At 42.3% G+C, this 23,573-nt stretch overlaps 2 protein-coding genes across 2 annotated transcripts; one reads left to right on the top strand and one right to left on the bottom strand.

Annotated features, from left to right (window-relative positions):
* Window positions 1-662: 662 nt before the first annotated feature.
* On the bottom strand, window positions 663-16,153 carry LOC105283368 (probable ATP-dependent RNA helicase CG8611). Its single transcript, XM_011346060.3, has 9 exons — window positions 15,944-16,153; window positions 14,923-15,783; window positions 14,569-14,835; window positions 14,262-14,482; window positions 13,605-14,184; window positions 13,282-13,512; window positions 8,082-8,424; window positions 4,192-4,393; window positions 663-1,734 (listed from the first exon to the last, which is right to left on the bottom strand). Exons 1-9 carry the CDS (start codon window positions 16,004-16,006, stop codon window positions 1,596-1,598), a joined length of 2,907 nt encoding a protein of 968 aa, XP_011344362.1. The 5' UTR covers window positions 16,007-16,153; the 3' UTR covers window positions 663-1,595.
* Window positions 16,154-16,366: 213 nt separating this feature from the next.
* Window positions 16,367-21,461, top strand: LOC105283366. Its single transcript, XM_011346056.3, has 5 exons — window positions 16,367-17,293; window positions 18,597-18,744; window positions 18,819-18,901; window positions 19,329-19,482; window positions 19,676-21,461. Exons 1-5 carry the CDS (start codon window positions 17,231-17,233, stop codon window positions 19,879-19,881), a joined length of 654 nt encoding a protein of 217 aa, XP_011344358.1. The 5' UTR covers window positions 16,367-17,230; the 3' UTR covers window positions 19,882-21,461.
* The last annotated feature ends 2,112 nt before the right edge of the window (window positions 21,462-23,573 follow it).

Below are 23,573 nucleotides of genomic sequence, written 5' to 3' on the forward strand. Positions count from 1 at the left end.
GCTGGTAGCGAAGAAAGAGGGCATAATTAAATTAAATTAAGCCCGGGACGAGAGAGCTCTCCTCCCGGCCTCCTTCCGTGACTTCCTTTCCGTCCTACCGGCGGCGATAGTCCGCCCGACTGCCGCCTTTATTTGCAAGCAATTTGCGCTCGCGGATCGCGCGGCAAAAAATCCGAAAATAATGCTCGCGTATTAATCATGCCCCCCCGCGTGCCCGCGCAACCCTCCTCCGGCGTCTTCGTGACGTCTCCTCGCCGCCTTCCTCCACAAGGGGTCCCACGTCGACGTGCTGCCCCGTGTCCGATGCTGCTCTCCCCCTTGTCCGCAAAAATGCGTTCCCGTTCGTTGCCAGCACGTAGCCCCCTGCAATCACGTGCACACGGGGCCCTTTGTGCGATGTGTGTCTCTCGAGCGTTCTCCTCGTGACTGTCTGAAACCGAGTCCGGGGATGTTGGAAAAGAAGCATCGCGTCGACTCTTTAGCGTCCTTTGCTAAATTAGCTACGGTGACGAAATTTCGAATTTCGTCATTTGCAACACACGTTTGCAAACGCTAACGTGTGCACGGTAAGAGCTTTCCGACGTTATTGCCAACGCCGTCATGCGGTCGCTCCAATGTGCACAGGGATTTATTTAAATATAAGTAACTGCTGAGAATTAATATAGTTATAAATTTATATATATTTGCAGAGTATTATAATAAGCGATTTTTAATGATGATGTATCACGCGTGGTTGACTATTTTCGTTCGTAAGCTAGATTTGGTTCTAATAATTGCGCGAGCTGCAATTTCGTGACCACGTAGGTGTGCTCGAGTGGAAACGAAAGCGCAATTAGCGTGATATCGTTATGACGCCGGCGAAGTGGTGGTTTTGTAAGTACGTACTATCAGAAGGCGATTGCTAATTATCGTGAGGAGAACGAGATAAGCGGAGCCGGCAGCGAAAAGGGAGCTTAAACGTTGCGCAATCTCGTGACCGCGAAAGCACACTCGGCGAGGCCCCGCGCTGTGCGATTAGCCGCGATATCGTTGCACTTAATTTCCCTAAACCCGACATTTGCCGTCGTACTGCATTTTGCCGCAGCGTATTTGCCACTGATTAGTAGCAATCGCGGGAAAACTGGCGAACATTACGAGACCGATATTAAACGATTATCTCGTAATCGCAAATGCATACTGAAATGAAAATTATGGTTAACGTGAAATAAAGGTCTGACCGTCATAAAAGTTTTTATGGAATCAAGTTTCGAGCGTGTTACCTTTATATGGAGACTCACGATTGAAGAAACTTATTACAAGGTAATGCTTTCGAAAATATACAAAATAGCAAAACAAATATTCCTGTATTTAAACGATGCAAAGAAAATGGAGCAATTGTATTAAGGTGCATTAAGAAAATATTATAGTAACAAAATATGGGCAAATATAAAATAACAAATGAGTACAAGTCGGCTTAAAATATCTGATAAATATTTAATAAAACAATGCAAAACACTCGATGCATGTTTGGATTAAAAGTATTTACAAGGAACTGCTGATGTGAGATCGCAGTTTGTTTGCAATGTATCGAGCTGGTCGATCAGAAATCAATCGGATTACTTCTTTAATTTCTTCAAGGGTTCCAAGCCACTGTCATACTCGGAGGTGTTGAGCATCCTGACCCTCTTCAGCAACCCCGGTTTCTTCGCGCCACCACCTTGGCTCGTCTGTTCCTTTTGCGGCACCCTGTCGGACCTGGAAGTAGGAGCGCCCGGCGCGCGCTTTAATACTCGCATTAGGACTAACCCGCAATTTTCGGTAATTCGACGTAAACGACATGTGGTGAGGACAGAGCGCGGTAATCGGAAATTGACGCAAAAAAAGTGGATGAACGACGCGCGCGAATAAAAAGCGACGATACACCCCGCGGATAGACGGGGTGACGGCCGCTTCCACCAACTGCCGTACCGAATTCCATGTTCGCCACTGCGTTTTTGTCTAACGTCACGCACGAAGCGTGCATTACCTTGCCCTACGATGACGTTCCTCGCTTAATCCCAATAGAATACGCATGGAAGAATTACGCAGGTATTTAAGCAATCTAATTTCAGAGCAATTTGAGCAGAATTATTGCCGGAACAAAGGAGTCTTTTAACGTCCGACTAAAATTTCTTGTTTTTAATATCTTCCCGGAAGCAGGATGAAACATTCGCTTCATTTTCGAATTACAGGATCAGACGTTCAACGGGACGAATCGCGCGGAATTTCGCTGATTGATTCTACAACGGCACGGTGTGAGGGGGACGGCGTGAAACACGGCGTGCAGTAATTCGCAAGAGCACTCTGGCTAAGATACGCACACATCCACGTAGGTAATCGCACCCACAGAGGCGTACACCGTGGTCGTCTCTCGATCCATTGGACCGTCAGCTCAGTGCCCGCCTTTCACCCATTAAAACTGACTCGTTCTCTCCCAGGTGCGGAGGGCACCAGCCGGTTGCCCGCCGCGTTCACCCAAAGCACGCCCATTCAAATCGCATTAAACACGTTAATGCGTAATGCCGGTCTCGGAGAAAAAGATTCGCCGCGCGTAACCGCGAAAAAAAAAGGAAAGACAGCCAGAGGAGATGGTGGTCGTGGAGAGAGATGGGGAACGCGCGAGCATGGCGCAGGCAAATGATCGCCGGAGAACACAGGAATTATAAAGCTCGGTAAAAAGGCAGAAGGTAGTAGCCGCGCGTGATGCGGACGACGTGATACATGAAGCAGAGACGGGACGTTGGCGTAGAAATTATGAAGCACAGCACCGTGGTAGTTAGACCTGGCTCGTTTGCACTCGTGATAAAAGAAAACGCGCCGGACCAAATGAACGCGGCGAGCACCAGATGTAAAATATTTTAACGCAGCTACAACGAGGCGAAGCATTCAAATTGATGTAACTTCAGCGAGTCCGGTTCCGGTCCCAAGGTTGTGAGATAACGCCAAAAATGATTTATGCATTCACTCGTGACAATGAAAATAGACAAATTTAAGTAAAATGTAGCACCTCGTGTGCTCACAGCATTCAGAATTACGTTCGTTAAAATGAAAATCGGAATAACGCGCGAATGGACAGTGGGAAGCTCTCGATCGTCGTTAAAAAATCAGGGCACGAAAGAGAGTGCACGGGCGCGAGAAGAAACACGCGCGGATAGGTGATAGCTAGGAACGCGAGGGAGACGGAACGACTGGGGGCAAAGAGAAGTGGGAGGCGTGCTCGTGCTCGCCCCGTGGTTTCCGTAAATGGCTCAGCCGCGGCCGGAAGTGGCGGTCGCATCAGTCTGTTTAATAGCCGTATTGTATAATTATGAACAATGGAGAGATAGAGAGACAGGGACGAAGAGCGACGGAGAGAAGCCTGGAGAAGGGTAGAAGCCAGCAGAGTGCCATGTGAAATGCACACCGTTGAAGATATCACGGGCGAGAAAGAGAAGGACATAGAAAGAGCGACAGTGAGAGACACAGGCAGAGAGCAGAGAGAGAGAGGAGGAACGAGGCGCATTTGCCGCGAGCAAGCGAGACAATGCGAGTTAGATGGAACGAAATGGAGGCAAGGGCCAGGGAGAGCGCGGAACAACGAGGACAACCGCGATGAGAGCCGTATGGCTCATGGCTGCCGGCCACTGTACGACACGTCCGCCCGTTCGTCGTACATGACGGATGACACAGAGCGACAGTTTTGATGCGTGCAACCTCTCCAGGAGCCGCACGAGCCGTCCTACTCGGTCGCACGCGTGTTCCCGCGTGGTAACGTGGTTCCGCGCGCAGCCAGACGAGCGAGGGTCGCCGATGCGCACCACGGTTAACACGCTAAGCCACGCGTGAATCCGTCATTAATACCGTCACTCCGGAGACGATGGAGTCTGCGATCGTCCGGCTGAAACGTCAGCTGAGCGGGTCAACAGCCGAACCGACGCTCTGTTTATGACGTCCTCTCCCAAATTGGGAGCGCGTGTGGTTCGCCAGCGACTACGTCTGTGACGCAAGCAGCTTCATAGTTTTCCATGGACGTTTCAAAAGGAAGACAGTAAGACTCTGAGAACGTCGATTTCATGATTTTCTCGCACTTCCGCGTGACAATCTCGTCTAACATTATCAAGACTCGGCGTTCATTCATTCGTATCGTATCGTTCTGGAATATAATAAGAGAAAGAAACCTGATATAATACTTACGGCTTATTGGAGAGCCGGTTATCGCGCCTGGGCCCTGAGCTTTCCTTCTCACGCATTTTCTTGTTGATCCCGGCGATTCGCTGTGGTGGTTCCCGCAACGCGAAGCTTTTGGCGTAATGACCCAGATGAAGCTCCTTTCGATCGAATACCTCGCGCATATCGCGCGGATAACTCGAGTAGAAACGTATCCAAGAGGTGTACGCTGCGGATGAAGAAAATCAAACAAACCGATTATCCATCCAATCGGCATTAGCCTCAAACGCACTTATCTCGCCTACGCTTAAGAGGTCGCGTGCAAGTCAAACGTAATGATCACAGTTATATGTAGTGCGCCCTTATTAATCGCAGTTCCATTAGGTTCCACGGGGGTTGGACCGCGCGGTTCCGTGGGGTGTGTGCGCGCTCCGTGGCGGGCTATTAAGGGGCATTAACGGTGAGGAAGGGGGCTAGTCGAGTCAAGTGCTGCAGCTAATAGTCACCCTCGCGTCCCTTCTTAACTCTCCTGCTTGTACGCACGGGTGAGAAACTCGGGGGATCTCTGGTTCTAAGAGAACTCAACATGTGCACATTGATGCGCCGCGATGACGTTCCGTGCGAAAGGTCCCTCGATTCCGGGGCGAACGAACTTGGCTCTTCAGCTGTTCAGCAGACAGATTTTACTACTTGATTTCTTGATGCGAAAATCTTGTACGATGAGACTTTGCAAAATAAAAAACTAATGGCAGTAGAACAATAATTGCATGCAGTGGAATTATATCATCGATGATAATCGTAATAAATTTTTCTCAAGATATGAAATAAAAAATTAATTCTTGCAATTTATAATATTATAAAAAATAATTATTTGCAATCGTTAATTTTTCAAATAAGCAAGTAGATACGGATTGAACGCCGCAGTTTTGTATCTATCCAAGTGTAGCGTATATTTTACTCAAAACTTAAAAAGTGCATTTAATGGAATAGGCCGAGTTACAAATGGACATTTCACTCAAATCCCTCTTGGTGCCTTTAATTTTCATAATTCACCCCCGTACTGTCTCAACGTTTTCCGTCCTGATTTCCGTCTGCTTCCAATCTCGACTCCTCTCTTCCGCACATAAGAAACCCCGCTGAAGTCTTTCTTGTGGCTTGGTGTCAGCGTTGAAAAGAGAGAAATGTTTTTCTCCATTTAGCACATAAATCACACGTGGGGGCGGTGTCTAGTTGAGAAGTCGAGGCGGCACAGAGAGCCGTGAGGGGGTGTAAGAGTGGGGTAGCATTGTTCCTAAGTGATGTAACTGCGTCTTATTGTATTTGTATCCTGTATCGTATTGTTAAGAGTCTCTCGCCACAAAGCGTAAGTGGTTTTGGCGGAAGTCACATTCAGTGGTTGGATTGTGTCGACCACCCCCTGCGAAAGGCGCGCGAACGATATACACTGAATTCGACCTAACTCGCGACATGTGTGCGCGATCGACTCAGCCGCAGCAGAATTGTTGTGACAATAAATTTAGCAAGATATAATTTTTAGTCATGCATTATTTAAAAAAAGATTGACTTTAAATTGATGAATTTCAAGTATGCAGCACACGCGTTAATTTATGCTCATCCGAAAAATATAAATAAATATGAATTAATGAGTTATTGTTTTAACTTTATATACCATTACCTTCAAAATACAATTAATATAATCTAAACAAGCTACTCGATAGAATAAAATTGTATATTTCATAATACAATAATATTTAGCGATGCAATTATTATTTATTTTGCTGGTTCCGTTGAGCTCAAATATTCCAAAAATATTTGCAAAGAATTACGACGAATGGGATATAGGCCAACACCGACACGAGACTCAAATCGTGTATATAGGATGGAGTGGATGAATCCCTCACGTTAGTGGCGAGGGTCGCAGCTCGGGGGTCGTTCTATAGAGCTGTACTTGCTATTGAGGGCTGTTCGGCTCTATTGGGGTGATAATGTTACGAATTAGCGAGATTTCCACTTCTCCGCTCATCGGCCAGCCTCCGCATCAGTCACGAATTAAATAAATTTTGGAATTGTTGCGAAGTACGTAGGACAATGTGCCCGCGTATTGTACTACTTTCTATTGTGTTTCATCTGTTGTACGAGCGTTTTTACGATCTTAATTCCAATACATTGAAGAGTATTACGTATACTGTACGATACTATCACCGACTTGAGTACTATCATTTTTCTCCGGATTAAATGTCACGTCTAATACGAAGCATACGCGAAATCACATAAAATTCAGAAAACGTATATAAAAATACTTAAACTCCCAAAAATGATCTTTATTTAATTTTTAAGAATTTCCTTTAAAAAGAACTAATTATTGTTCCCTTAAAGAATCATAAGTAATTAGCTTGGAGGATGTAACGCAATATCCGTATGCTTGCATCTTTGAAATGGACAAACATATTTAGCGATAAAAGCATCCTTAAATATTAACCTTTACTACATACCTCTATTTATAAATATTCAGAAGTATTGCAAATTCTCCCAATAATTTTCGATGCATATGGTGTTACATTTTCCTATATGGATTCGCATTTATTATATAGAACGAACGAATGATAAAATGTAAACGCAAATAATCGCGGTAGATATATCGGGAGATGTTAACTAATTTGTTATCCGCTACCTGCTTGCCTCTCATTCGCTCCCCCAGTAATCCGGGTTCCCATGCGAAAAGTGCAATACCGAGGTCACGACCGGCAGCAGCAATTAATCTATCAATCACCGACTACGTGCGGAGGAACGGTCAAGTGGTTAGCTGTGTAACGTCACTCAAATCTGGGGCGGCTAAGCGCTCAAAAACCGTGGCTAACCTTCGTGTAAAGCCTCGGCTGATGCGGGACAATTTCGAAGCCCGAAAACCTCTTAGAAAGATTAATGGTCCCGAATTTCCTTTTTGGAATTGCTCACCGTTCGCGCGCGGTTATGGCAATCGACGTAACACAGTCGTTAATGCGCCACCGCAGAAATAGTCGGAAATAGCCAAAAATTGTTCGCATCCTCGTCGTATATGTTAATAAAGCACAAATATTTCCAAGATTTCTCACCAAACGGAAGCCTAAAATTATGTTTAATATAAACGGCCGAGTTTTTCTGTTCGAAGCAAGCTCAGCGATCGATGCGTGTTAAGAGAGCAACAAGTTAATTGACGATATTTATACAAGAAAGCAAATAGATTCACGCAGGGGAGAAAAAAAGTCGTCTTCTGAAGAGGGCTAATGTCTTCACTTCATGAGTATTAGGCCGGATGTAATGGATTTATTATTGCAGCAAATAAATTCTGCTCCGTAACGACCCTAATAGAGTAACCATGGCATAGCAAACAGGATCATCCCTCCTCGTTCATAGACTATGTAAATATCCGAGTGGCGAACGAGACGAATGTGAAGGGACACGGAATAAGAGCCCCATAACGTGTACGCGCAGGGGTTGCTTTATATGCGAGCGGGGTGCCCGCTGGAATTGGCTTAGTCTACCCCGAAGTCAGCTCGCTTTCGTTACAATCCAACTGCGTCAAAGTAGACGTTCACGTATCCTTCGCAACACTCCTCATCAACGCTTTGCCACTCTCACGAGGGCACGGATTTCAGCTTTTATTGCACGTGCGCGTCTCTTAAAACATACACGCGAATATATATGCTAATAACGGCGCAAACGTTACATGACGGTCCATGTAATGCCGCCAGTTTATTACATAACAGTTTGTCCTACTAACGTATTATTAAACTTTACACTGTTAGCGCGATAGCATGATACATGATTATATTTGGTTTCCTATTAAGCACTGATAATTACTTGCTTAACTTAAGCTTACGAAAGCGAAACGGGATCAATTATTATATCGCGTGTTACATAAAACATTGCTCACTCACCTTTACAGGCCTGCTCCCTGAGGTGCTGGTCCTCCACCACCAGATTCTCGAAATCATTTTGGAGAGCGACAGCCGCTGCTTGTACGGAGCTGTACTTGGACAAGGGTCCCAACAGCTTATCCAGGACATTATTCATGTCTTGCTGCTGAATCCTGATGCGCCTCGACTCGAGCATTCGTACGAACTCGATTTCCGGCGGCGTCAGGAAGATCGTCGCTGTGCCGGAACATCCGGCGCGTGCAGTTCTACCGATTCGATGAACGTGATCCCTAGCCGAGATCGGACCCGTGTACTGAATGACACAATCTACCTTCGGCATATCTAATCCTCGCGCTGCGACATCCTGGATAATCGGAAAAGGAAGATATGTACAATCTACGCGTTAATCGAACAATGTTTTTCACAGCATCTTCCGCAAAATATTTGTTGCGATTGTAATATAAAAATAAAATTATCGAAATCTAAATCTAAATGTTATTAATTAATATGTACTGCGATCATTCTCAAACTACGCTATACTGCTTCTTGAGAGGACATAACTTTGAATCTCTTCTTTATTAAGACATAAAACTCTCTCCAGACTTGGAAACCTCGATACTTCATTCTCTAGCTAGATGAAGACATAAAACGTTTCAAACTGATGTACTGAACAACTCGGAAGCGTCCAGAATGCTGCAATCTGCTCGTGGAACAATGTCCGCGGTAGTTATCGCGCTCTAACGTCGAGAGGTGCCTCATACCACGAACAAGAGCGGCAACGGCGAGTCTGCGACCTGCTGGTACAAATGTCTTACAAACCGCGGTGATTTCTCGTTTTGTGGCGACGTGAATGCGCGCGGCTGGCATCGGGCGCCCGCTGCGAGACCCCAACAGCGAACGTTTGAGCACGGCCCTGATTTCCTGCGTTCAGCTAGCAGATGATTTACCGCGGCGAGAGCACGTTGGGTCTCTCTCTTCCTCCAGTTGACGGGCCCCGGGGACTAATCCCAGACCACCATAGGGGGCGTCGCGGCACCCCGGAATTCTTTCGCGGCACGATACGGATGTATCCTGGGTGTATATTCTTATTACATCTTTTCCTCCTATTAATTCAACGCACGTCGGCGACGGCGCGATCTGGGCGCCAACGTGAAGGAATACGAGAAAGAAAGCAATGACCTTTCGAAATAAATATCGATCGGGCTCGCCCCGTTGTGCTTTTTCCATTTGACGCCAATCAAAATATATCTGGAAATAATCCCGACGCGACCACTGCACAAAATATCAAGTAACAATATATCAGATTACTTTAACGTTAACTTTGAATTATTCTCGAATTCTTATCTCCGGAGATTAACTTTGCTGAAGAATGCCAGTCTAAAGATCGACGCAAACCACCCTGCAATTACCCGCATCCGAGCAAGCGCGCTTAGCACATTGCAACGATACAAGCACGATACTTGCCACCGGTTTCAACGCACGCAGAAGAGATCGGCGCGCCGGAGAGCGATCGATGGCAGCGATTAAGACAAACGATCGTTTAAGAAAGGGACCGGGATCGCGGGCCGCGGGATCGAGAACGGATCGCCCGTTCAAAACATCTCACTCGGGCCATAGATCACCCCGTGAATCCGGATCCACCACCGCTGAGAGCCGTGGAGCATTCCGGCCGCGCGGATGCTCTCATGGCTTTTCAACGTGGAAATTAATAACGCCGCCGTAAAACCTACGTGGTAGCGACGCCGTAAAACGTGGGCGGCTGCCATCGCGCATTCCCGCGGATCAACATTAAAGAGTTAAATATGCCCGACGTCTCCCTAAACATGTAGTGAATTATTCTGCCCCGCTCCTTCGCCTCCTCGCTCGTATCGATACTAAGCATTGCTACATCTAATTATGAATCAGATTCATTCTCGTTAATTTAATTTAATAATAATGGAGAAATGGGTTTTGCCTGGATTAGTGAATTAATTGACCTGGCTCTGAAAACCCCGAAATTTAAAAAGAATAGAATTAACGAATGAATAATATTAGGAGTGTGATTTAGTTTTGAGGGTTTTGCAACAGATGGCTGTAGTGTCAGTTTGTTCCAATAGCTGTTTCCGATAACTGTTGTTTCTTACAGTCTTGACATTATCCATCACATTTAGTAGCATTATAGCAATAGATGCAATAACAGTCGTGTTTATATCATCGTAAAAATGCAACTTCCGAAACAGCATTTTCCACATGCGTTGCTTTTGTTTTTTAATCAAAACAAAACTGCCGCTGACGGTTATAGAATTCTTGTGGAAACTTGTGGTGATTCTGCCCCATCAATTAAGACGTGTGAATACTGGTTTAGACGCTTTAAAAGTGGTCATACTGATGTGAAGGACAAAGAACGCTCGGGACAACCAAGAAAGCTTAAAAATGCAGATTTGCAAGCATTATTGCACGAAAATCCAACAGAATCCACTTCAGAACTTGCCAGAGCATTAAATGTTGATCGTACAACAGTTACGAAACATTTACATGAAATGGGAAAAATTCAGAAAGAAGGGAAATGGGTTCGACATGAATTATCGGAAAGTGCCATTGCGAACCGGTTGAACATTTGCATTTCGTTGATCGCCAGGCAAAAAAAGAAGAGTCTTTTGTCTCGGATTGTTACTGGGCATGAAAAGTGCATCTATTTTGATAATCCGAAACGCAGAAAATCATGGGTGGATCCAGGCGAACCATCAACATCCACTCCGAGACGCAATATTCACGGTTCAAAAGTAATGCTCCGTATTTGGTGGGATAGTGTACTATGAGCTGTTAAATCCGCATGAGACTGTCACGGCTGATCGTTATCGACACCAATTGTACAAGTTGAAGGAAGCATTGGACCAAAAACGACCAGCAATTGCGAGTAAACGACGGAAAGTGATTCTTCTTCGTGACAACGCTCGACCTGACGTTGCGTTATCAGTGAAAGAAACACTATTAGAGCTTGAATGGCAAGTCTTACCGCACCCCGCGTATTCTCCATGCGATTATTATTTGTTCCGGTGGATGCAACACGCTTTAGAGGATACACACTTTGATAATTTGGAAGAAGTGCGAAAATTCGTCGACGAATGGATCAACTGAAAAGAAGAGTGATTTTATCGTGGTGGAATCGATCTCTTGCCAGAAAGATGGGAAAAAGTTATAGAAAAGGAAGGAAAATATTTTGATTAAGGTATTCATTCATTATCATATTTAAATACATGCGTTTTTGAGCAAAAAAAAACCCTCAAAACTAAATCACACCCCTAATACAATATGGAGATAAGACCCGCAAACGATAATCTTATAATGTCTTATGAGATGCTTATAAAATCTTATAATAATGACTAATGATGTAATATATTAAAACTAATATTAAAACAATGTATGTAATCAGCATAATGCAGCTACAGAAAAATCATGTTAAAGTTACGTACAAAAAATGGAGTAGATAATATCTTATACATAATTCACGTCAATTTAGCAAGAAAGTTAGACGTTCCTCATTAAGGTAATAAGCATCGGTTTAATCAAACTCAAGATCATCGTAAAGCGGTGCAGATTTTCAGATGTTATTCACGTACTTCCAAAGAAGCACAGATATATTCGATCGTAATTTTAATCTTCCTGTGTCTTAATTGCCTTGCTTCGCGTCGCTGGGGATCATTATTCGTTTCACGGTAACATTTTTATTCAAAGCTCGCTTTGCCGGTGAAAATTATGACACATACGAAATCCAAAAATGAATAAAATCGAGAGAGTGCCACTCGTGCTCGCAAGAAAAGCTGTAAACGACTCCGGTGAACGACTTGTTCGGAATCGATCTTATAGATTCCGATCGTGTCGTTCGTTTTTCTCTTTCCGGTGATTCGTGACGCGGGTTTAAGACGTTGCTCGCGCGAAAGTTGCTCGCCAATTAATCGCGATGTATAGGGCTTAACGAGGGCAGCAAAGAGGATAACGAGGAGCGGTGAGACCGCGAGATTTTCGTCGGATCAAACACCGGGATCGAGATCGCCTGATGGAAGGGAATTAATTCTCACGGTGCGCGAGTTTGTCACTCGTTCGCGTGACGACGATCGTGAGGTTCACAGTTCGCGAAACCCGTCGTGATTTAATCGTTCTTTTTCGTTTGCCCCATCGACGGTCCGCGATACTTTCGGGACACGTGAGAACGCCATAACAGTATTTCACGCTAAAATCTAAACTGGTCGATGAGATATAATGGATGAAAGATATAATGGGAGACGCATCGTTTTATTATGTTTTCGATGGTCCCCGCGTCTAACGACATAAAGCCGATCGCTTTCACTTGGTAATTACGGTGGTTAAAGCAGTCGCCGGCAGTTCAATGCGAATCAGAAAGTTGCTCTGTTATTCGACACGAGATTAATTCGGCCGATGTAATACGAATGTAATTAGCAGCGGGGAAAGAAAGTTATCCGTTACTTGGCGAACATTATCGCGTCATGATTAATTATGCCGTTCACGGAATGCAATTAGCGAAATGAGCGCTTCTGTGAATATATCGCAAACAGGTAAATATCTTGCCGCGATTATTACGATCCGAATAAAAAATATTCTTATCCGTAGACTTCGTTTTATGGAAAACGGATAGATATCAGATAAAAAGATCGTTAAACGATTGCTTGGCGAAGGAAAGAAAATGTGGATACGGAACGGACAAATGATCGTAATTATACTCATTACGAAGGCTTCGCATATATACACACGTCGCGCATATGCGCATATACAAGATACATGTACAAGAAGCGCGCGCGTCCGCATAATTTTTAACCTCCGAACGCAGCGTGGGTCCGGAGGTATAAATTCCCTCTCGAAAGAATAAGCCACGGAGTAATTTACAGCTCAGGGAGTGCCGACAGATATCCCTGACTTTTCATTCGTTCTACTCTCTCCATTTTTCACCTCTTCTCAACTTCTGCCTCATATTTAATTTATAAAATGTCCTTAAAGAATATATCAACTCCGACGATTATATCGTAAAGTATCTCGAACAGAATAATGTGCAATGAGGATAAACAAACGCAGAATGTTAAATGATTTGGCACGCGATCAAAAAAGAAGAAATATCAGTCGATATATGTCGATGAAATATTTGACGAAAAACTTTTGGAGCGTTTTACCTAATTTTCTCTCTTTCTCTCTGTAATATAAAATATATTAATGAACATTATTGACTTACCGTGCACAGAAGCACTCCACTCTTCGCTTGTCTGAAAGTTCTGAAAACCTCTGTCCTCTCCTTTTGCATCATGTTACCGTGCAGCTTGAAAAATTCTACGTCAACTAACGGATCGGAGTCTTCGTCATTTTCGTCCATCGGTTTCGTAAGGACGGAGGACAATATTTCGGTGTGATAGTCTACCATGTCTTGCGTAGCCATGAAAATCAGTATTTTATGTTGCCCGGGAGACTGAAACGGAAAAAAGAAATTACGTGACAACGAACGACATGCTACGCGATTCTCAAAAGCATTCGCGAAATGAAGACGGAAGTGTCCCTTACCTGGCATTGCCCGGCGATGTAAGCGCTCAGAGTGACCATTCTCAATTTGGGCGGAGTGACTATGTAACTCTGAATTACGCTTTGCGGGACTATTAAGTCTTCGTTAATTTCGCTAGCATCTCCTCCAGTCATTTGTAAATTTTCCTTAGCTGCATCAACGAACACTGGATTGTGCATCGTGAGACCAGCCAATTTTTCCACGGCTTGCGTCAACGTCGCGGATAATAAAATTGTCTGTCGTTTCGATTGGTCTGATTCGATTTCGCAATGCTGCTCAGTGTTTTCCGCTTTTGAATCAGATTCTTGATTCACGCCCGAATGTTTCGTATCTTTTTGCGTTTTTATCGCTGGAACGGTGTCAGCGATTTGATTGTCGCTATCATCATCATCACTTGAATGATATACCCGTTTCTTTTTATTACTATTACTTTCTGCTATTTCATCATAATATGTCACATCATCCTTTGCAATAGCTTTAATTTCGTCCTCGGAAAATATTTTCTTAGTATTCTGCTTGAGCATTTTCATAGGATTGTATTCAGATTCGTCGTGACTTGACATTTTCAGAACGCTTACTATCCTATATAAAATATTATACATTTATTATTCATCTATTACTATTACAAGAAAAAGAAAGTAAAAAAAGAGAAATCTTACTCGGAAATGTCTTTTTCGTATCCCATGTCGAGCATCCTATCGGCTTCGTCTAGTATAAGATATTTAACGTTATTCAATTTCAATGCTTTCGTGCGCTTTATGTGATCTAATAATCTACCAGGGGTAGCTATCAATATATTACATCCCTTTCTTAATCGAGCTTTTTCTGCTTTTCTCTTTTCTCCACCAACTAAATAACCCGGTACGATCCACGTAAAAGGCTAAAATTATTGAAATTTAATGTAATTTTTCATTATGCAACGAGTATAAACTAATATATTTTTGAAATATGTGTGTTTTAACTTACTTTTACCAATTTTATAAAACACTCGTATGTCTGTAAGGCTAGTTCTCTCGTTGGTACAATCACGAGAGCTGATAAGCCACTGTTTCTATTCAATTTTGGTCTAATTTTGTGTAACAGTTCAACAATAGGTAAAGCATATGCCAATGTTTTGCCAGATCCCGTCTGCGATCTGATTAAAATGTCTTTATTGGAGAATATTTGCGGGATCGCTTTTTGTTGAACCGTTGTCATCTTTGAGATGTGCATATTCTGCTCTAAATTTGATATCTACGAGAGAAAGTGCAAAAAATATTGCCTCAATAAAGCATGTTCTACTTTAAACATAAAATAAATAATAATCACGTAAGTACTAACCATAAATGGATGAATATTGAGATCTGCAAAGGTGATCTCCGTAAAAACTGGTTCATTTACAGGTTTAACGAATCTTTGACCGATGATTGGTACATCAGGATTATTACTAAATAATGAGGAACTTTTTCCACCAGCTTTGTGCGCTGATTTTGAAGTTTCATTTGATTCCTTGTCAATGTTTGCAGTATTTTCTTTATGTGTTTGCTTCCTTTTCTTATTCAAATCTATTCTTTTTGTCTTGTTTGAGGGAAATGATTCCTTTTCAGGAGACACATTGAATACCTTATTCGACTCACTATCTCTATCAATGTCATGTTTCTGTGTCACATTTGGGATATTTGACTCAGTCTGACTCTTCAGTTGATCTGATTTGATCTGATTTGAGAATATATCAGAAAGAGATTTCTTTTGCTTACTTCCTGAAGCATCTCTCTTTTTCGCCAACAGTGTTTTACCAAGTTGCTCTTTCGTTGCCTTCGTAAAGGAGACAATCGATTCATTTGAGGTAGCAAAACTAACAGTAGACGAAACTTTATCAGAGTTTGAATCTTTCTTACTTGTCACATCAGGTTGTTCAATTTTTTTTGGCTCTGCGACCTTCGTTGTTACATCCTTAGCTTGTGACACTTGCGGTCGCATGGATTGCTGTACATTCTGAGTAACAGCGTTTGTTCCTCTCAATTTCTTTGCAAAAATAGCTGATAATGATTTCTGTTTGACTCTCTTTTTACTTCCTGTCTCTTGCGTGCTTGCATTTCTCTTTGATTCTTCCTTGTTTATTACTACACCTTTCTTTTGTAAGGATTGATTTTTCAGCCTTTTAATTGAGGTATCAAAATGCGCAACCTTCCACTGTTTCTTCTGAAGTATAATTATAATCAAGAAATGTTTATATGTCAATTGACAGTTTTTTAGTCATTTATTTAGTTGTTGTACATTAAATCCCTGATATTTCTCCATGCATCTGTGCTGCACAATATATTTCCTAACCTAACCTAGCATAAGCGAAGCAAGCACTTACCTTTTTCCCTGGAACAGGATCTGCAGTAACATTTAAACAAATATCCATATCTTGAATCGTCATTGAATCGTTATTGTGTAAGATATTTGCTCACTAAACAATCACTATACAATTACATGCAACAAAACGAAATATGATGTATGCACTCTGAATACACGTGCTCAGCCACACGAAACTTGTGCGCATGCGCGCGTTCCACACATCAAAGTCGACGCGAGACTGTCGATAATGTGTATGAACATAAACGTATTTGTTATTAAAACTATTTTTACCTATATGGTATTTATGCAGTATACGTCACATAATAATAATGCGTTACAGAATACATGATATAAATATTTTTAACAGAAACAGAAAAATAATACAAATACATAATTGCTACATGCTATTATTTTTATACATGTGCTTGTTAATCTTTTATCAGCGCACATTGATCAATTCAACAACAAAATGTTTAACGTTTCTACAACACATAAATGAATAATAAACTTATATAAAATATCCAGGCTGCATTTGACATAAAAGTCATATCTGTGCTTTGAGAATAAAAGCCTGGCAAATTAAATTTACAGAAAATACAGCATTTCCTATTCATCGTTCACAGATATTTCTAACACAGTCAAAAGAGAGTTAGTCAAGATTTAGACCTAGATTTCTTCCAGCTAAAAGTCGGCACATAATTAGGACTTAGACAGTCCTTCGACAGAGTTCAATAAATATGGCTCGATAAGCACGGAATGAGGTCTTTAGATAAGCCGAAACTTTCCTGTCGAAAAACGCGATAAAGCGGTAACACGCTGACAAATTCGATTATCATTATTACAGTGGTATAGTGAATCATTAACGCGTCTTTCCGATGGTTCACAGGTGGGACATCGCCTTCGTCGTGATAATCGGACGCAGAATGGTCATACGTGCGTGGCTGAAGAGCCAAAGGCCTCGCCAGAGCCGGTCCCTCGGGTCTAACGATCGTTAACATCGTGTTACCGGACGCGCGGACCGGAATTATTCGCGGGCCTGAATAATTACTCGTCAACAGGTTCGGCAATCATTGACGAATTATCGCTGGATTGCCGCTGGCGCGACACGGCGCGCGGCGCCAGAGATTAATTTCGGAGATTGCCGTTCTAAACGCATATTTACCTCCGGCCATGTGTGTTTACACTTTTTACAGTGTATCGTGCAAGTGTCGTCTGGCAAGGTAAGGCGAGAAGTGCCTCACCGCCGGTGGCAGTAGGCATTTCGTGTCCGTGAGGCAACGCGATCAGACGAAAACTTTTATTTGTCATGAACAAATTGTGCTGCATCGGCGTGTCGTTGGCGGCGAGAATAATCGGGGCGTACACGATGGTGAGAGTTCAAAATTTGTGTATTTTGTATTTTTTAGTTCTATTTCTACCTCGTTTCCTTCAAGAGTGAACTTTAAGAACACAAGCGTGTCGGTATTTTGATCGTTAATTGCAATAATACTGAGGACTCACCCACAGAAAAGATTTCTGGACTTAATGCTATTACTCTTTAATCTATCATAAAATAAGATCGCTATAGCGACAATCATATTTGTTATTGAAAAGAAGCATATTTTAATCTTGAATAGAAAATTCGAAAATCTAGATTCAAATAATCTTCGTGCTATCTCATTAATTTTCTCAGAAGGAATTAGATACAAATTTGTAGCAAGTTCAAAATATTCTTGATTTCAGAATATTGTGAGATCCAAAAGACATCTTATTCTATTCTTGTAAGAGAAGTTGTAGAATCTGCACAAAACGGCCAATATTTGTGTTGCAATCGAAAATCGGGAAAGTGTTTCTGTTATTTACAATGAATAAGTGCAATACTCTACAAGAAATATTAAAAGATATGGAAATGTCTTATCTCGAATCTTATTTCTCAAGTAAGTATATTGTATATACTTACTTACATTTCCATATCTTTTAATATTTCTTGCATTGTAAATAACAGAAACACTTTCCCGATTTTCGATTGCAACACATAAATATTGGCCGTTTTATCGGAATAAAGGACGCAGAAGCGCCGAGTCGACGAGCGACTGTGAGAAAATGATGCGTCGACATCGACAAAGCCTACTATAAAGTGGCGCTAATATCAAATTATTCTACATACGAGAATATATAAGCATAAATTTGTACATGTTACTCTTGTCTCAAGACAGTAAGACAATCTTATTTAATTCGAGAGAGAAGAATAGAAATTACTGATTTAAATTAAAAATTATTTCATTTTCATATTTTTTATACTTGTAATACGATTAAATTAGTCAAGAATATTTTTCGTCTTGTTATCAGAAATCCTTTCTGAGGGTGCTTCGTATCAGATACGCGATACCTCGATGCCGGAAGTGCTTGAAGAACGCTTATTCATTCATTTGCAGTAAACATAAAAACACATGTAACGTAAATTATGAAATTTTGTTTTCTACAATGTCCCTCATATCGTGTTTGGAATAATATTTCACATGTTGAGGATGTCGACAAGTGAGGTCATCTTTGAAGTCAGAAATTATGTTGGCCGTTTTGTATTTTTAAAATTTGTATTTGTACCTTACATTATTATCTTAATTCATTATTATTTATTATCATTACATATTATCTTAATTCACGGATTGTATTCCCATGTATTTTCTTTCTAGTCCATTTCGATTCTAATGATAAATGTGTTGATGAGCAATTTCTTCTCGAGAAAAGGAGACGAAGACTTTTTCGAGTCGCTCAAGAACTGGGCCGTGCTGGGATTAAACTGGGTGCAAACTATGAAATACATGCCGCTGCAGAAAAAAGGTAAGACTCGATCGCGTTTAAATGTGCAAATTCCTTCCGCAAATCACCGATAATGGAACATCGCATCGTTTCAGCGCAAACGGCCATGACGTGTTTTCTCATATACATTTTGTTGTTCCTGTTGGCCAGTGCGTATCTCGCCTTGGGATCGATTTCGGTAAGAATTAATTAAGTCAATTTTCGGCTAACTGCTTTACACACGCGACTTAATGCGAGTCCAAATTAACATGTATCGAAGCTATCTGACTTGTGACGTCACACGATTGACCATCAAGAGAGAACCGTAAAAGGATAATACGAACGATTGTATCACTTTTTTTCCTATATTAATTTCGACTATTGCATTATTTTATAAACCATCGCGCCTTTGAATTCTTTGAGTGCGAAATATTCCGATACTTCGTTCGCGAATAAAGCCACGTGATCTTTATCGTTTCTTTATTACGGCAAAGCTCGAGCAGCAACGTCGCGCCGATCGAATACAAATTGGTCAAACGCTCTTTATCCGCGAGATGTATTTCGGGCACGTAACAACCTTGTCTCAACTCACTAACAAGCACGTTAACTTCCGCGTACGTTCACAGAGGAAACATAAGTGCGCCGTGCCTTGGATGTATTTGCAAATAATTAGCATAATAGATCAGACCGTGGCGCTATCTTTACTCATAATGCACGATGAACAGAACTCTGCCTTTACAAAAACCGTGTGGTACATTCCGGTAGCCAGTATCTATTTGGGTAAGTATATTCCTAATTTCTTTCGCATAATTTTGTAATTCGATATCACTCAAGTTGCTGATTCTTTTAATAATTCTTATTGTATAAATATATCCTATAATTTTATTCTATAATTTATTCTATAATAAAATAATTCTATTGGTCCTAGTACTTCCATAATTCCAAGAATTTATATTTTTGCTGATGATTTCAGTTTTAAGCATGTATTTTTGGATGATCGTCCAAACAGCTCGAAGAGTGTGGTACGAGGAGCAGCAAAATCAAGTGGATTACGATCCAAGGATATCAATTTCTGTATCAGCGCCTACGAGCAGTAACAGCTCAAAGTCACCGTCTTTCCTCTCGCAAAACTTTTCGATGTTCGAATCGCCGAGACCGCCGACAATTCTGTGTAAATAGCAGGAAGTCTACGAAGAATTATGGACTAGTTTAGAATGATTCTGATGGACAAGCCGCGTGAAGCGAATTATTGTCAGAACTTGCAGGATCGAGGAGAATCTTCGATGCGAATAACGTGATGAGGAAGTCGAGACGGTTTTTTTTATGAGAGCCTTGGTCATAACTCAAGAGACTTGTGCGTTATACATATAAAGCATATTTATTTCTTTTCTTAGAGATGAAAATACTTTTATATAAAAACATTTATGTATAGAGAAATTAACATTTAATAAATTTTTTAAAATAAAATTTAAGATTGCTTCTTTTACTTAATTCAACAGTTAGTATTATAATGCTTGATGCATTTTTTCTTTTCACAGTAGAACAAAAATTGCCGCGATATATATCCATAAAAATAAAATAAGATTCAAGTTTAATGAAATGCTTGAACCAGTGCGTGTATAAATTCGAAACAAGACGGATGAAAATTTCAGTGCACAGAACTGTGCGCTGAATCCAATCGAGTTGACTTCGCCGTATTTATTCGTGAGCTATCTCTGGGGAATTTAGATATTAAGTCGGCAGGATATCCATTGATCTCCTTTGCCTAATGGAATATATGCGAGTCACTAAACTTCGCTGCGGCGAGCCCCGGTTTCAGGAATGGGGGGAAATGTATAATAATGCGGAGAGTAACTCCGTAAATCAGTCGGGAGATGCGACTAATAGAGTGTATCAAATGCGCCCCTCGAAGCGCGCTTGCATAGAAAATATGAGAAATGGTCGCGTTTTACGTCGAAATATTTTTAAACTTCCTGGATTCGGATCGCACGCAAGCATATTCGCTATACCGAGTCGTCCGGCTCTCCGGATAGAGATCGATTTGTCCGAGAATGGCCTCAACTTTTCGCAATATTCTCGAGAATAGTGATTGAGCGTACAATGCATAATAGAGAAAGGTTCCTCGATACAATTTATTGCAGGTATTTTCGTATCCGCTTCGGATAATATATTCGTGTTTGCAGAGAGATGTACTTCGATAATGTGCTGTATTTCAGTTGCTCGGATATATTGCATTATTTCGAGAAGATCGATGTATCATTTCCGTAAAATTTTGTTAAGTCCGACTTTCTATTTTTGTTTCTAAAGATAGAAGCTCGTTTTATCACAATTAGATTTAACTAAGATTTACGAGAACTGCTTTTACTTATTATATTTTGTTAACAAATCCAGTAGTCTAGACCGTCGATAAACAAAATTGTCATTTGTACAATTTTACACAAAATGTGCGTAATACAATCTTTTGCGTTCGTGAAAATTTCTTCGAAACGAAATCTGTATTAACCAGGTTCATCTAAAACTTATTAAATAAATTTCGTATCAGCGAAGAAGGCAAATTAAAGCGAGTAGGACTGAATAAATTAAGAAAAGCAAAAACAAACGTTTCTGTTAAACGAACATCGTCTGTTCTCGTGACGTAATACTCTTGGATTTTTCAGTCGTCGACATGGTTCTGGCGCTGGGAACAGACGGAAAGCGGGCTACGCGACGTGGTTGGTTGCCGGTGCTTTTAAAAAGAACTGAGCGAGTCAATTTGTAGGCTGTCGCAAACTTTTAAAACACTAGTTGACAGCCGTTCCACCCCCGTCGCGATGCCCGTCCAACCATCCTGAAGGATACCTCCACTTCTCCCTCCGTTCTATCTCCCTTTCCCTTGTACCCGTCGACCGCGCTACCACCGAAGGACGAGGCTCACCCCTGCGTGTCGCGGGAGCCGATGGATTGTAAAATAAAACTAACTTGGCTTTTTCGTGGCTCGGGAACGGAGTACCGGAGAAATCTCATTCCCGCGGATCTCTTTTATTTTCATGTACCCCTTTTTTCCATCCCCCATGAAGAAGGAAACCCGACAGTTGTTGAGTACAACCGGCGAGTCACGTCTGTTCGGAGAAATGATCAAGTTTGCCCCCCTCGCAGGAAAATGCTTAATGAGACCTTCGCCATGCGGGATTCACGCTCGGTTGCCAAAAGCATCGCAATCCTTTACCGCTATCTTGGACTACATCTAGCCGATTCCCTTTCGTTTGCAGAGGTACGTGGCATCGCGGCATATAATCAGTACTGATTATTTCTCGCGGATACTTTAAAGTACATTATCTTAAACATTATCTTGAAAATCTTATTCGCGCGTATAACTGGCAAATATGAAGAGAATAAAGTTTCCTAATTTTGCGGAAACTCGTGATGGACTTAATTACGGAAATACTCGATCACGTTTATCGTCACTTCGGGTGGATTTTCTTCAAAACCGATTTCACGTGACCTCGCCTACTTCGAGCTGTATCGAGCGACCGAAGAAGAGAGCACCCGCTCGTATGACACACATAAAACCGTAGCCGCGACGTAATTAATCTTCTCGCATGACACTTTAGCTGGTTACGGGGCAGAGCTTGCCAAGAACCAGAACACAACATACCACTTAAGCCCGCCGCCCAGAAAACAATTAATACGGAAATTGATTAATAATTACCGCGCCCCAATTTCCACCCTCTCGGACTCTCTCGCCAGTCACCGCGACGTATAGGGGGGGGGGGGGGAAGAGGACTCGTACATAAATAATCCTGCAAGAACACACGCACCCGGCACGAATCGGACGTGTCCCGCAATGCTCGTTTTATATCGCGTTATCTGGATTCGACGGTAATTAATTCCCTCCTTTCGATGCAACGCTCTCTCGATTTTGCTCTCGTTATTTATTATTTTCGGCGGTGATCACGTTTTCTTGCGCTTTCATCGGGGGAGAACTGCTCTCGGAATGCGATCAACTTGTTTCCCTCCCCCTCTTGATAATGTTTCCCCGGGTAATCATTTCCGCAATCCCCATGAGCGGCGAAAATTCCAACCGTTGACATCGGCGGCTTATCGACGAAGTTTAAACCATCGCTCGTTGTTCCGCTCCTTTTGTGGCATTTATTCGTGCCGAGCTGAGCGGAGGGTCGATTTGGCATTACTTTTCTAGACAGACAGATTTTATTGATCTGCACCGTGGCGGCGCTCGTCCTCTCTCTCTCTCTCTCTCTCTCTCCCTCAGTCGGACTCTCCCGAGCAAGAGCAAGGACTAGGGAGTCAGAACGAGAGAGAACGGCGGAACTGAACGCCCCATAAAGCTAACCAATGCTAATACTTCTCGTCTCGGCAGTGGCGTCGGTGCTGGACGTCGCGACGCCCGAACGTCGACTCTCTCCGACGTCGGCGTGGTGAAGCGCACCGACGCCGCTGGCCCGGACCGGAATCGGCAATAAATGCGTAACCGAGCCTAATTCGTAATGTTGGCCCAGTCATTGTGGACCATTGTGAATTCCCGTCCCCGTGTTTCGCCCGGGACGACGAGTATAATGCTGGGGTTATCACAGGAAACTGCCAGTAACGGTGGCAAGAGGTATGCACTCTCGTCGATGCGTCGTCGCGGACCCCGTCCGGTTCTCTTATTTGAGTTTTATCGCAGGCGTCGCCTGCCACTAAATTGATATTCGCACCACTGAGCCGCAGGGATTACTAATTCATAGACGAAGAGTCGCGTTTTCGCATCTTGAATCAACGTAAAACGAAGGCGACGCGGCGATCATTTATATGAAGAAAAACAGCAGCGATAGTTACGATGGAAATCGAAAAAATACAAAATCACGACATTTGACATCGATAGAAAAGACAAT

Source organism: Ooceraea biroi, chromosome 2 (genome assembly GCF_003672135.1).
Source record: "Ooceraea biroi isolate clonal line C1 chromosome 2, Obir_v5.4, whole genome shotgun sequence".
Classification (NCBI taxonomy): domain Eukaryota; kingdom Metazoa; phylum Arthropoda; class Insecta; order Hymenoptera; family Formicidae; genus Ooceraea; species Ooceraea biroi.

Excerpts from the sequence above, each read along its gene's own strand:
- LOC105283368 (XM_011346060.3), bottom strand. The coding sequence starts at position 16,006 with ATGACGATTCAAGATATGGATATTTGTTTAAATGTTACTGCAGATCCT. Across the intron at positions 14,836-14,922 it reads TCAATATTCATCCATTTATG|ATATCAAATTTAGAGCAGAA; the intron begins GTTAGTACTTAC and ends TTTCTCTCGTAG. Across the intron at positions 14,185-14,261 it reads TACGAAAAAGACATTTCCGA|GATAGTAAGCGTTCTGAAAA; the intron begins GTAAGATTTCTC and ends TATTTTATATAG.
- LOC105283366 (XM_011346056.3), top strand. The coding sequence starts at position 17,231 with ATGAACAAATTGTGCTGCATCGGCGTGTCGTTGGCGGCGAGAATAATC. Across the intron at positions 17,294-18,596 it reads TAATCGGGGCGTACACGATG|TCCATTTCGATTCTAATGAT; the intron begins GTGAGAGTTCAA and ends TTTTCTTTCTAG. Across the intron at positions 18,902-19,328 it reads TCGCCTTGGGATCGATTTCG|AGGAAACATAAGTGCGCCGT; the intron begins GTAAGAATTAAT and ends GTACGTTCACAG.